The 14,533-nt window shown below is 43.7% G+C and overlaps 1 protein-coding gene across 2 annotated transcripts in view; it reads left to right on the top strand.

The window, feature by feature from the left end:
* The window catches only part of clnk (cytokine-dependent hematopoietic cell linker), a 284,911-nt gene that overhangs the window by 169,276 nt on the left and 101,102 nt on the right, over positions 1-14,533 (top strand). For both annotated transcript variants that reach the window (XM_085965255.1, XM_085965246.1), the window contains exon 4: positions 4,895-4,938. In XM_085965255.1, the coding sequence (XP_085821381.1) occupies positions 4,895-4,938 (44 nt within the window). The remainder of the gene's footprint in view (positions 1-4,894; positions 4,939-14,533) is intronic.

Here is a 14,533-nt window from a genome sequence, read left to right as displayed (position 1 = left end):
GCGGCAGCTAACCGGCATCGAGAAGAGAATATAAACAAAAGGTTTACGGATGTCTGTAAAGCAGTTGATGGAGGGGATAAGGGAGCTGAGACTAAGTTCCGGGTGCTAAAGGAAGAGTGGGAATTATTGCAAGCTGAAAAATGCAAGGGGGCCATTCTCCGTGCAAAGGCTAGAGATGCATTGGAGGGCGAAAGATGCACTAGATATTTTCTAGAGCAAGCGAAACTGCGACAGAGATTATCGTTAATTGAGGAGTTGAAGGTTGGGGAGAAGATCATTCATGAAAGTGAGGAGATTTTGGAGGCGGCTAGCAGCTTTTATCAAGAGCTATATACAAAAGAAGACATTTCCAATTTGGAGATGGAGAAGGTTACTGCTTTTATTGAAAAGGGTTTAAAGGAGGATGAGAGAAGCATGTGTGATAAAGAAGTAGGATTAGCGGAAATAAAAATAGCAACAAGTGGAATGAAGGGGGGGAAAAGCCCAGGGTCCGATGGACTAAGTGCAGAATTTTATAAGGAATTTTTCGAGATTTTAAGTCCATTGCTCTTAGAAGTTTTTAAGGAAATTAAAATTGAGGGAAGCCTGGCCCCATCTATGAGGAGAGGTATCATAAGCTTAGCTTATAAAATTAAAGGGGATAGACGGGATCTGAAGAATTGGAGGCCCATCACACTATTAAATGTGGATTATAAGATCTTGGCGAGGGTTATGGCAAATCGTTTGAAGGAGGTGTTACCGGAGATAGTTTGGCCCTTTCAATCCTATGGAGTCATAGGCCGGGACATGGCAGACTCTGTGTTCTCAATCCGAGATGCGATAGAGCTCATGGAAGAGAGTGGGAGGGAGGCTTATTTATTAAAGGTAGATCAAGAGAAAGCCTTTGATAGGGTCTCTCATGAGTTTTTATTGAAGGTTTTGGAAGCATTTGGTTTGAAGGAAAATTTCATTCAGTGGATAAGGATTTTTTATTCAAACGTATTTAGCTGTGTTAAATGTAATGGTTTTTTATCTAAGTATTTTCCGATACAGAGATCAGTGAGATAGGGTTGTCCCCTGTCCCCACTGCTGTACACATTGGTAGCAGAACCATTAGGTTACATGATGCGAAAGAAACAAGGTGTAGTTGGGATTGTGGTACCCAGTTCTGGGCTGGTGTCGGTGATACACCAATATGCAGATGACACAACCTTAACATTGAGAAATGGGGAGTCAGTGAGGAAAGCTATGGAGGTAGTGGAGGAATATTGTAGAGCTTCAGGTGCCAGAGTGAATTATAGTAAGTCCCAATGCCTGGTTGCAGGGAGGGGTAGGGGGGAATGGTTGGGGGAATGTCCCTTTAAGGTGGTGGAGGTTTTGGAAGTTCTGGGGGTGCATATGGGGTGCAAGAAAGACAGAGAAGAAGTGGATCGATTAAATTGGGAACCGAAGGTTATGAAAATTTAAATGATTTTGGGAAGATGGGGAAGAAGGTGGTTGAAAGTGCAAGGAAGAGTGACAGTGGTGTCTGCTCTCCTGCTATCTAAGCTATGGTACTTATTGACGGTGGAGGATATTCCTGAGTGGGCAGAAAAGTCCATCCGAGAGGCTTGTGTGAGGTTTTTATGGGAAGGGAAACCAGCCTTGGTGGCTTACAATACCATCATTGGACGGAGAAATCAGGGAGGACTCAACTTCCCTGATATTGATTTGAAGAAAAAATCCTTTAGAATCAAATGGGTGAAGAGATTTCTTCAGAAGTCAAATTCAAGTTTTTGGAAGAGTTGTTTTGAGCATTTTTTTAAACGAAGTGGGATAGGAGGGCAGGGGATATTGTATATGGAATACAATAATCTGTTTTTGAAATTGATTAAGCTTCTCCCTAGGTTTTATAAGGGGGTTGTAGAGACTTGGGCTCAATTTTTAAAAAGTGTGCAGTTTATGCCCAAGGGTGCTGAGGAATTTTTAGAACAGCCTTTATTTTTGAACAGGTGGGTCAACATCGAAGGAGAGGTTTTATTTAATCAAGCTTTTATAAAAGCTGGGATTATATCGGTGAAAGATGTATTATACGAGGTGATTCCAGGTTGGTTGCCGGAAGCGATAGTGAGGGATATGGTGTGGGAGGAGGATCAGGAGGTAGAAGGAAAAAGCAATAGGGATCATGTATGAGAAGATTGTGAGGGCAATGCCACAGGATTGGATGGAAGAAATAAATGCGGAAATCTCCAAAGGAAGTAAAATGCGTCCTGTTTTTCCAAGCTTTGTACTGGAGAAAGGGGGAGAGTTAGTCCAATTTGACAACTGTAATACTCGAGATTTCTATGAGGTATTCAGAGAATGGAGATTCAAGACACCTGCTGGTCAGGAGTTTTGGCAGAGTATATACCCACAGCTGGACTTCAACAGGATTTGGAAGGGAGTGTGGGCGAATTTTAAATGCCCAGAATGGATTGAACAGGATTTCAAATTGGCTCATAACCGGATTTTTACCATGACGGTCTTGTGCAAGATTGGACGAGTGGAGGCGGCAACTTGCCCAATGTGTGGGACACGGGATGAGACTCTGTCCCATTTACTGGTGTTATGTCCGCAGTTAAATGACTTTAAGTACTATGTTCGACAGTTGTGTGAAGCTTTTTTGCTGGGTGGGGACCGAACAGCGAGAATGGGAATCCCGTGGGACTCAATTTTGAGATGGGGATTGCAGGAGAGTCTGCCAGAGTCTAGCGGAGCGACAATTAATTTAATGTTCAGTTTGGCTAGATTTGTGATTGTGCAAAGAAGGAATGCTCTGTTTTTTAAGGGGAGGAGAATCAATCTAAAAGAGTATTTTAAATATAAGCTAAAAGACCATTATAAGGCTCTGTGGATGTTTTATTCAGAAAGGAATTTAAGGACAGTATTTTACAACCAATTTTTAAAGTACAATCGATTAATATATGTTACAGGTGACAAATTAAACTTCAGGTTTTGATGTTAAAAGGTGGTGGTGGAGTGGCTGTGCAGGGCAGTGGAATTGATTTGTATCATACAATGTAATGATCACGATGTTGTAAATGTTCTTAATGTTCAATAAAGTAATATAAAAAATAAAAATAAAAAGTTGGTAGCACTCTTACCTCTGAGTCAGAAGGTTGTGGGTTCAAGTCCCACGTTAGAGACTTGAGCACAGAAATCTAAGTTGACACTCCAGTGCAGTATTGAGGGAGTGCTGCACTGTCAGAGGTGCCGTCTTTCGGATGAGATGTTAAACCAAGTCTGCTCTCTCAGGTGGACATAAAAAATCCCATGGCACTATGTTGAAGAAGATTAGGGGAGTTATACCCGGTGTCCTGGCCAATATTTATCCCTCAATCAACATAACAAAAAAAAGATTATCTGGTCATTATCACATTGCTGTTTGTGGGAGCTTGCTGAGTGCACATTGGCTGCTGCATTTCCTACATTACAACAGTGACTCCACTCCAAAAAGTACTTCATTGGCTGTAAAGCACTTTGGGAAGTCCTGTGGTTGTGAAAGGTGTTATATAAATGCAAGTCTTTCTTTCTTACCTCACTTCCCCCCACCCCCAAGCACTGATGTCCACTATATGCTGTGATCACAGCCGACCTCCCCCACCCTAAGCCCTGATCTCCAGCCTTCCTCCTCCCGATTGCCTCTCTCTTCCTGCCCACCCCCAAGCTTCAATCAGCCTTTCACCCTCCCAATTGTGTCTCTCATCCCTGCCACCCCCTTTAGATAAGATAAGGTGGATTTATAGTGCTATGAATTAAAGACACATGTATAGCCAGTGTATGGATTATGTCACAACCCGTCACATTCGGAATGGCAAAAAAATGGTAAGAACAATAATTCCAATAATAAGTATTTCAACAATACATTAGAATTCAGCTACATACCAAATTAAGTTAAGCAAATTGATAATATGAGCAATTTTTAGCAAATCTCATTTTGCTCCTAAATTAGCGAAAACCAGTGTAGCAATTCTTATTATAATGCAAGTTTAGCCATCCATAAGAAGCTTTACCTGTCCTTCCATACTTAATTTCCTATAACAGGTTCACACTCTGTAATCATCATGGGAAGAAGAGTTATAGCCAGGAGGAAATGTCATCTTCTAAATTATAATTAAACAGTTTGGTTCATTCTAAATAGAAATATATAGAACAATTCGAAGTTTGTTTTGAAAAGCTCGGTAGACTTTTAACTGGAGACACAAGAAAAGTCGTTATCTTTGGGTGCATCTAGTGACATCGCACAGCAGCATAGAACTTCCGCAAATCCATTTATGATTTAGTAAGGGGAGAACGGAAAGCTATCAGGTGATTGTATGTCACAGAATTTTTTTTGAGAGAATGTAACTTGTTGTTTTGGTGACTGAACCAATCAGAAATGACATTCCAGAAGTACTTCCTGTTGAGCCCTGGTCCTGGGATGTGGTTGGCTGAAAGAGCAAGTTGAAGGGACAGTTGCCGCCGACAACTGATTGGTCAAAATTCTGGGATGTGATTGGTTGCTGGGACTGTGATCTCTGGTTCTGATTGGTGGAAGGGCCATTACAATCAGCTGTACCTACAATTGTATATTCCTACATTCATACAGACATAAAAAAAGTTAATAATTTCAATAGATGTACTCAATTAGAATAAAATAAATGTAAATTAGATTACCTGCCATGGACTGACAGCATTCTGCTACATGCGCTAGTAACTTTCAGTGAGGGTGCATAATATAAGGAGCAGTATTACAATAATGTCATTACCAAATGTCACAATATTTGGATATAGCAAGGATATAGCAAGTTATTTTGTAGTTGATGACAGAGTTGTTCACTAAGTACTGAATATTACAATAATTGCTAATCAAACCATTCAACGTGTTGTACTATGTGACCATTTTTTCACTTTCTAGAGCCAACAGCAAGTCAGAACTATAAATGGTCATCCAAAACATTTGTAAGTATCATTCATTTTGTATTTTGAAACCAATAACTATACTGCTAGATTATCAAGCAATAATTGTTGAATTAATTGTCTCTTACTCTACCAGTGATATGAAAAGTAGTTAATCCTGAATATATACAAATATCTACAACACACTCTTTTGTGGCCCTGTTCCAATTGGAAGCTAGTCCCTGTTTTGACTGGCTTGGAGCCAGCGGTGGATAGTTATACTGCTGGCTCTGCATTGCTCTCCAGCCAAAGTGGAAATCTACACAATAGCAAAATACTGCTGATGTTGAAAATCTGAAATAACAACAGAAAATGCTGGAAACACTCAGCAGGTCAGGCAGCATCGAGGAGAGAGAAACAGAGTCAACGTTTCGAGTCGGGGACCCTTCGTCAGAACTGGATAAGGTTAGAGAAGAGAGATTTTTAAGCAGGGGCAGGGAAGAGGGGAGGAAAGAACAAAGGGAAGGTTTGTGATAGGATGGAAGGCAGGCGAGATTGACTGACAAAAAGGATGATAGTACAAAGCAAAAGGAGAGGTAATGGGACAAGTTAAGAAACAAACAGCCTCCACATTCAACGGATCATACTCCGCCATTTCCGCCACCTCCAGCGTGATCCCACCACCAAACATATCTTCCCCTCACCTCCCCTTTCAGCATTCCGAAGGGACCGCTGCCTCCGTGACACCCTGGTCCACTCCTCTATCACCCCCAACACCTCTTCCATAAGATGAACATAAGAACATAAGAAGTAGGAGCAGGAGTAGGCCATACGGCCCCTCGGGCCTGCTCCGCCATTCAATAGGATCATGGCTGATCGGAACCTAGACTCACGTCCACTTCCCTGCCCGCTCCCCGTAACCCCTAATTCCCTTATCAGCTAGGAAACTGTTTATCTCCGTTTGAAATTTATTTAATGTCGCAGCTTCCACAGCTCTCTGAGGTAGCAAATTCCATAGATTTACTACCCTCTGAATGAAGAAGTTTCTCCTCATCTCAGTTTTGAAAGGGCAGCCCCTTATTCTAAGATTATGCCCCCTAGTTCTAGTCTCACCCATCAGTGGAAACATCCTCACCGCATCCACCCAATCAAGCCGCCTCACAATCTTGTATGTTTCGATAAGATTGCCTCTCATTCTTCTGAATTCCAATGAGTAGAGACCCAACCTACTCAACCTTTCCTCATAAGTCAACCCCCTCATCTCCGGAATCAACCGAGTGAACCTTCTCTGAACTGCCTCGAGAGCAAGTATATCTTTTCTTAAATATGGAAACCAAAACTGTACGCACAACCGTGCAAGCACAAGAGATGCAACACCTGCCTTTTTACCTTCTCACTCCTCACCGTCCAGGGCCTCAAACACTCCTTCCAGGTGAAACAGCAATTTACTTGTACTTCTTACAATTAATTCGCTACTCATGATGCAGTCTCCTCTACATTGGGGAGACCAAACTCAGATTGGGTGACCGCTTTGTGGAACACCTCCGTTCAGTCCGCAAGCGTGACCCCGAGCTTCCGGTCGCCTGTCACTTTAATTCTCCCCAACACTCCCACTCTGATCTCTCCATCCTCGACCTCTTACACTGTTCCAACGAAGCTCAACATAAGCTCAAGAAACAGCACCTCATCTTTCTATTAGGCACTTTACAGCCTTCTGGACTTAACATCGAGTTCAACAATTTCAGACCATAACCTCAGCCCCTGTATTTCTTTATATATTTTTTTCTCTTCTTTCCTCACACGGTAGCTGTTAATGTTGCTGCCATCATCATTCACACATCATCGAGAGCCATCTTTTGTTTCTGAATTTGTCCCATTACTTCTCCTTTTGCCTTGCACCATCATCCCTTTTGTCAGTCAATCTCCCCTGCCTTCCACCCTATCACAGACCTTCCCTTTGTTCTTTCCTCCCCTCCTTCCTGCCCATACTGAAAAATTTCTCTTCCCTAACCTTTTCCAGTTCTGACGAAGGGTGCCCAACTCAAAACATTGACTCTGTTTCTCTCTCCTCAATGCTGCCTGACCTGCTGAGTGTTTCCAGCATTTTCTGTTGTTATTTGTAAATCTACACATGTATACTTGCATGCATATGCAGAGTTCTAATCAATGGCTGGTGAAATAATTCATGGTGCCAAAACCCTGATGGGACAGTAGGCTTTTTGTTAATATTAACAAGGTTAAAACAGTTCTGTAACCTCCCCTGGGCCCATGTTTTGTTTTTATACTTTTCCCATTATCAATCCCTTTTGTCTTGCACTATTGTCACTTTTGTTATTTAATCACTCCTGCCCTCCACCCTATCACCCATTTGTCCATTCACTGTCATCCCCATTCCCCCTCCCTTTTCCTGGGCTCTGTACTTGCTTAGAAACTGCTCATCTCTATCATCGTTCAGTTCTGATGATGTCATCGAATAAAAACGTTAACTCTTTTCCAGTCTCCACAGATGCTGCCCAACATGCTGAATGCTTCCAGCATTTTCAATGTTTAAAATAGTTCCTGGACTATCTGAATGAGCACCTGCCAGCTTTTTGAAATTGCCCATAAAAACAGTTGCAGCTATAACCACATATAACAACAGAAAATGCTGGAAAAACTCAGCAGGCCAGGCAACATCCGTGGAGAGAAAATAGAGTCAACGTTTCGGTGCAAACCCTTTATCAATACTATACCACAGTTGGTGGAAAACTGAAGCAGTATTAAACTATCTGCTTCAGGTGGTCTCACCCCACTTAGCAGAATTTAATTCTGGCATCCTTATTCCCTCGTTATATTGCATTATTTACATTGTTGTAATTACTTTGCATCAACGTAATTGTGTTGAATAACTGACCTACAAAAGATCACATTTCAGACCATTTTCTAGCAAATTGTAATTCATGCTGATCACCAGAAAATCAAGAGCACTGTGACATGGGTAAGCTAACCTTCATGCCTGAGCCTCCAATCCTAACTTCCACCAAACGAGGCTTTACAGTGGGAGTGGAGTTTAGCAACATTTTTCCTCTCAATTAACAAATAATTTAAGAGATAAGAAAAAATATTATTTATAGGCAAACATATCCAACAAAGTTGTTATAAATTATTACATTTACTAAGGCTCAATGTCCCCAAGTGTTGCCAATTATATTTTCAGCCTATAGCCCAACATAATCTTCAGCAGTTAATCACACAGGACTCAGTGAAATCCTTTCTGAACATATGCTTTCCTTGTATGCTTAGATGTCTGAATGGATTGCTTACCTGCCAAAATCCAGGATGAATTGGTTCCATTGTCTATTTATCTCAAGTGAATTTAGTCCCTGGGTTCCAATGCAACAGCCTGTTACAGCATCTTTTTTATTTAATCATTCATGGGATGTGGGCATCGCTGGCAAGGCCAGCATTTATTGTCCACCCTAATTGCCCTTGAGAAGGTGGTGATCCATCTTATACAACTGAGTGACTTGCTAGGCCATTTCAGAGGGCAGTTAAGAGTCAACCACATTGCTGTGAGCCTAGAGTCACATATAGGCCAGACCGGGTAAGGATGGCAGATTTCCTTCCTTAAAGGACATTAGTGAACCAGATGGGTTTTTACAACAATCCAATAGTTTCACCATTACTGATACAAGCTTTTTTATTCCAGATTTTTTAAAATTTAATTAACTGAATTTAAATTCCCTAGCTGCCATGGTCGGATTTGAACTCATGTTTCTCCAGATCATTAGTCCAGGCCTCTGGCTTACTAGTCCAGTAACATAACCACTATGCTACTGTACCCAAGGTAAATCAACATCAATGATTACCTTCCTTTTTTTCAGTAATTGAAAATATTAGTTTGGAACTCAGATGGCCATGTTTTGGTGGAGATGTGGCAGTATATATAGATCTCTAAATAATAAACTCCCTGGGGGAAAAATTAATCCCCTTTGCACTTCCCGTTAGCGCCAGTAGATGGCGCTAATAGGGCACTAAACCAGTATCGTTGGGGTGCGGTGAATCTAGCGCCGCACGCCAAATCCAGCCCCTCTGTAGTGCCACCGATAAAAGGTACCGCCGGGAATATCAATGCCAGGCATATCGCGACGTCAGTGAGTGTGCAAAGCTCACTGACCACCCGTTTGGCGAAATTGATTCTCACCACTTACCTCACCGCATGGAGTAAAGACCAACAGGGAGAGCTGGCGTGCAGCACCAGGAAGGCAGCTCCAGGGATGTTATTTAAAGGGATCATCAGTAATCACGCGAAGCTATCATGTTAGTGTAGTTTGAGTGGTTTTTTGTTAGTTTCAGCCACTATAAGAACATAAGAAATAGGAGCAGGAGTAGGCCATTTGGCCCTTCGAGCCTGCTCCGCCATTCAATAAGATCATGGCTGATCTTTTACCTCATCTCCACTTTCAGTAACAGTTTCATTCAGTAATTTCAAGGTTCTTTTTTATCAGGAGTCTTCTGGCAATTAAAAAGTAGCAACATTTATTCTTCAAAGATTCATCCTGCTTGGTAACATAAATTGGGGCTGTACTGGCATTCGGCCTCGCCCTCCAGGATCTATGGCAGAGAGAGCGCAGGCAGCGAGAAAGACGAGAACATGTGCGCAGAGAGATGAGGAGGGACATCAGGGCTCTCACCAGGAGGCCTTATCCTCCGAGGGTATTCCGAGAGCACTTCTCCTACCTTCAATGAAGTGAGGAGCAGTGTATTAGATGGCTCCGCTTCACAAAGGAGGTGGTCACAGAACTCTGCCAACCTCCTCCAAACAGACCTCCAGCCTCACATCAGGATGACTTAAACCCCAGATCCCCATTGCTCACCACATCCCCAACATTCCATCCCTCTTGTAGGCAAAGCTGAAATGAGAGACACCACAAAAGAATGGTAAGTGAAGTAATAAATTTATCAAAAACCAGTGGACACATATTTACACCAAAAATATTTATTTTTCACTCTTGTGCAATCCCTTAGTGCCTGTTGTTACTCTGCCTTTTCCTGCTCTAGTGCTCCTACAAAGTGTTGACCCACAGTGGCTGCAGCACGGCTGGTGGAAGGCTGCTGAGTGTCAGTGTGGGAAACTTCAGATGGCCTTGAAGGACATCCTTGACCAGCTCTGGACCTGGAAGGCCCGGCTGTAGACTGCACCACCTCGGCATGGGCGGCAGCAGTTTGGGCTGACTGGATGACAGGCAACAACAAGGGCAATGACAGAGTGGCAGTTGTGGGAGCAGGTATGTTATCATCCTGAGAGAGGACAGCAGGTTCCTGCTCCACTGACCCACTGCCACTCCCTTGGGGCAGCACCTCAGCATCCCTAGCAATCTGTTGGAGCACAGATCGCTGGCCTGCTGCGACACCGTGAAAGCCCCGGTAGACAGTGGTAAACCCAGCCACGATGGCAGCAGTCAGAACTGAGACTGCGTGAGAGCCATCTGAGATTGGATGCCACCAAGCATAGACTCCATTACAGCATTAAGACATTGCGTTGCTTCTGCTTGTGTTGCAATGGAAGCTGCCAAATCACCCATCACACATAGGATCTGGTCTGGGTCGCCACGGACTCTCTGGGAGTCTACCATCCTTCGCAAACTGGAAATGATGGGCTCCATGTTTTGCACAGAGCTTTGTGCAATGTTGGAGGTGGACTCCTCCATGCTCCTTACCATTGCTGAGGGGCTCTCGGGCACCCTTGCCATTGCATCTATCATCTCAGTGTGCATGCCCATCACCCTTCTTCTAAAGACCTCCACATCGAGGTCCTCATCTGAGTCATGTGCAGCAGAACTCACCCGCAACCTCGCCCTCTGGGGAGCTGGCCCCCGAGCTACCCTTTCCCCTGGCCTTGCTGCAGCCCACTTGTCCCCGGTACCTCACCCTGTGCAGATCCCGCTACTATACTAGCCTCTAAAGAATACATAGTGCCAGTATCTGAGCTGGTGCCTGTGGGTGAGACATGCAGTGACGCGGTGTCTTCTTCCTCCTCCTCTTCTCCCGCCTCGCTCTCTATGGTGCCCCCAGGGACAGGCTGCTCAGGTGCTTGCTGATTATCTGAACGCATAAAGGCACAAGGGTCGGGTTAAGGTGAGGGGAGGGGGCAGGAAGGGAGAAATGCATGCATACAGCATGTTTAGCTGGAAAGTGCAAAACACTTGTGGGTGAGGGGGAAGTGGGATGTGAGAAGGAGTAGTAGGGATGAACATACCATTGTTCCCAAGGGGGTCAATGTCGCCGGTGGCCACGGCACCCACCACCTGGCGCCCAATGATTTGTAGCACTCGATTCTCCGGCGCAGACAGTGGTTGGGTGTCAGCTTGTCCCCCGCCTGTGCGTTCCTGTTCCCTCCTGTTCTGTGCCACTTTGGCCTGCAAGAGAAGAAAGTGGGTGAGTGAGTGTGGAGCAATGTGTTTGGGTGATGTGCCTCCCATATTTGAATAGCTGTCATTGTGTGCAAGAAGTGAGATGTGGGCGTGAGTGTTGGTAGGTAGAGATTGTGGCAATGATGAGCTGCGATTAGACTGCACCCGATATTTAAGTGTAACGCCAATGAGCTTGGGTTTTAAGACTTGAATTAGGACCCCAATCATTTTATTGAGCAGTGAGCACGAATGTTCGTGCAGTCTAAAGCATTTGTGCCTGGCGCTAATTCTCCAGCTTTTCTACTGACACCGCCCATTCCTTGGCTATAATGAATTTCTAGCCCCCTGTGTATTATGCTGTTATTATTCTTTTTCTTCTCTGTTCCGTCCCCTCCCTCTGATTGTGTATCTGGTCCTCATTCTGTCTCCAGCTTGGGTCCAGTTCCTGCTACCCTATCTGCTGCTGATTTTCTCATCGCCAATTAGAAAACCCCTGATGACACATACCCATATTGTCAGCTTTCAGTGTTTTAAGGTCTGTGTGATACAGAGGGTAGCACTTTGAACCCATAAAGTGAAAGAGCCAATGAGAAGTGAACTTGGTCAGTTCCTCAATAGTGCTTATCACTGGAAACTGACATTAATTGATAATCTTATTAAGAGACATCATGAGGGTGGCAGTGCTAGAACTGGAATAATTCACATTAGTGCAGTGGAAAGTACTTTTCTGAGTGCTTGATGCTACAGCTGATCTCCAGCTTTGTATCGTGGGAATGCACATTGGGAATTTGGACATGGAAACTAATGCTTTTCCCATTGATTAAAACTAACATTGAATGGTGGAGCAGGCTCGAAGGACCAAATGGCCTACTCCTGCTCCTATTTCTTATGTTCTAACAGATGGAAGATTCAGCAGTGTTCCCTGACCGCTCCATCCAAATTCCCAATATGCTCACCCAACCTATAAAGCTCCATTCCTGGAACATGAATTCATAAAATTTACCCTGGCATCTTTCTTGCTGCATACAATCAATGCCACTTCAATTGAAAACTTATTTGTAACAAGGAAATGTTGATGTAACATCTGATGTTGATGGCCCGTATTTTCTGATGCCTACAGGTGTGTACGCACTGTGTACACACCCGTAGGGACATCAGAAATGCCGGTTTCAGGCATGCGAAGCAATGCTCTTGACAGATCGGATGCCTACCCTTGAGAAGGGCCTCTGCGGGGGAAGTGTTCCGCTTTCTGCATAACCTCCGCCCGCAGAAAACCCTTAGAAATCTTGCGCCTGGTAAATGCAGGCGTAAGGCCTGCTTTTACCAGCATAAGAGTTAAAAAAAGTAAAAAAAAAAAAATTTTCACTCATTTATAATTTTAAAATACTTTTAAAAAAGGTAAGTTTATTTTTAGCCCCGTAAAAAACTTTAATTATTTTTTTCAAAAAATAAAATTTTTGTTTAAAATATTTAACTTAATGTAGTTTTAACTCATTTTAAAAACGGGATGGTTTTTTAAAAATGTATTTAATGTTTTGGTGTCTTTTTGGGGCGATTTCCATTCATATATTTGACAGGTCTATCTGTCAAAAGTATGAAGGGAGATTCCCTTCTCCTATTGGCTGGCCTGGCCCACGTGATCCCAGGGACGCTTGCGAACTGCATGTGCTCCTGGGATACGTGGGCCCTGCGCATTTCGACTGTGGAGAGGCCCAGGAGCGGAAGTGTCCGGACCTCGGGAGCCCTCAGATAAGTTTGTAGATTTTTTTCCGATAGGAGGCAGGAAGCCGCCTATCGGAAATTACAGGCCACTGTATTTGTTTTAATGTAAATCACTTGAAAACCATTAAATAGCTCATATTACACAGTATTACATTGTATTTACAGCACAGAAAGAGGCCTTTCAGCCCAACAGGTCCATGCCAGTATTTATGCTCCACATGAGCCTCCTTCCACCCATCTTCATCTAGCCCCATCAACATATCCTTCTATTCCTTTCTCTCTCATGTGTTTATCTAGCTTCCCTTAAATGCATCTATACTATTCGCCTCAACTACTCCTTGTGGTAGCAAGTTCCACATTCTAACCACTCTCTGGGTAAACAAGTTTCTCCTGAATTCCCTGTTGGATTTATTAGTGACTATCTTATATTTATGGCCGCTAATTACATAAGAACGTAAGAACATAAGAAATAGCAGCAGGAATAGGCCACTTGGCCCTTCGAGCCTGCTCCGCCATTCAATAAGATCATGGCTGATCTTGGGCTCAAAGCCACTTCCCTGCCTGCTCCCTATAACCATTCACCCCCTTATCTTGCAAAAATATGTCTATCTCCACCTTAAATCTATTTAATGACCCAGCCTGTACAGCTGAGTGGCTCACTAGTCCACTTCAGAGGGCAGTTAAGAGTCAACCATGTTGATGTGGGACTGGAGTCACAAATAGGCCAGGGATTGGGTAAGGACAGTAGGTTTCCCTAAAGGTCTCACCTGCAAGTGGAAACATTTTCTCGATCTAACCTCTATCAAACCCTTTCATAATCTTAAAGAATTCTATCAGGTCACCCCTCAGTCTTCTCTTTTCTAGAGGAAAGAGCCCCAGCCTGTTCAATCTTGCCTGCTAGGTATAACCTCTCAGTTCTGGTATCATTCTCATAAATCTTTTTTGCACCTTCTCTAGTACCTCTATACCCTTTTATAATATGGAGACCAGAACAGTTCACAGTACTCCAAGTGTGGTCTAACTAAGGGTCTATATAAGTTTAACATAATTTCTCCACTTTTCAAATCTATCCCTCTAGAAATGAACCCCAGTGCTTTGTTTGCTTTTTTTTTAATGGCCTTATTAACCTGCGTTGCTACTTTTAGTGATTTGTGTATCTGTATCCCCAGATCCCTCTGTTCTACCCCATTTAGACACTTTGGGGAGAAATTGGGTACCTTTGCGTTTCCCATTACCACCTCCGGGGGGGCGATAATGGGACGCAAACCACTTACCACCCGGGCGCGGCGAGAATTTCGCCTCTTGGTAAATTCAGCGGGAGGTTTGCGGCAGCAGTATGACGTTGCGCCCCGATCTCATTCGTCCAGATATCGTGACGTCATTGCCGTGCGCATCACCCCGGTAGTGCCCCGGACCCAAACCTCGGCTTCGCCCCCTGCAGCATCGCCGGGCAAAAACACTGGCAGCTGCAGGAGACGTTCATCGGGAGGCCAGGTGCTTAAAGACGAGGTGGCCAAGGTAGGGAAAATAATAATCAAATGCTC

The sequence above is a fragment of the Somniosus microcephalus genome, chromosome 2, assembly GCF_052327205.1.
Source record: "Somniosus microcephalus isolate GS21.2 chromosome 2, FLI_Smic_1.0, whole genome shotgun sequence".
NCBI lineage: Eukaryota > Metazoa > Chordata > Chondrichthyes > Squaliformes > Somniosidae > Somniosus > Somniosus microcephalus.
Note: the sequence above shows the minus strand (reverse complement) of the source record. Positions and strands in the feature narration are given on the sequence as shown.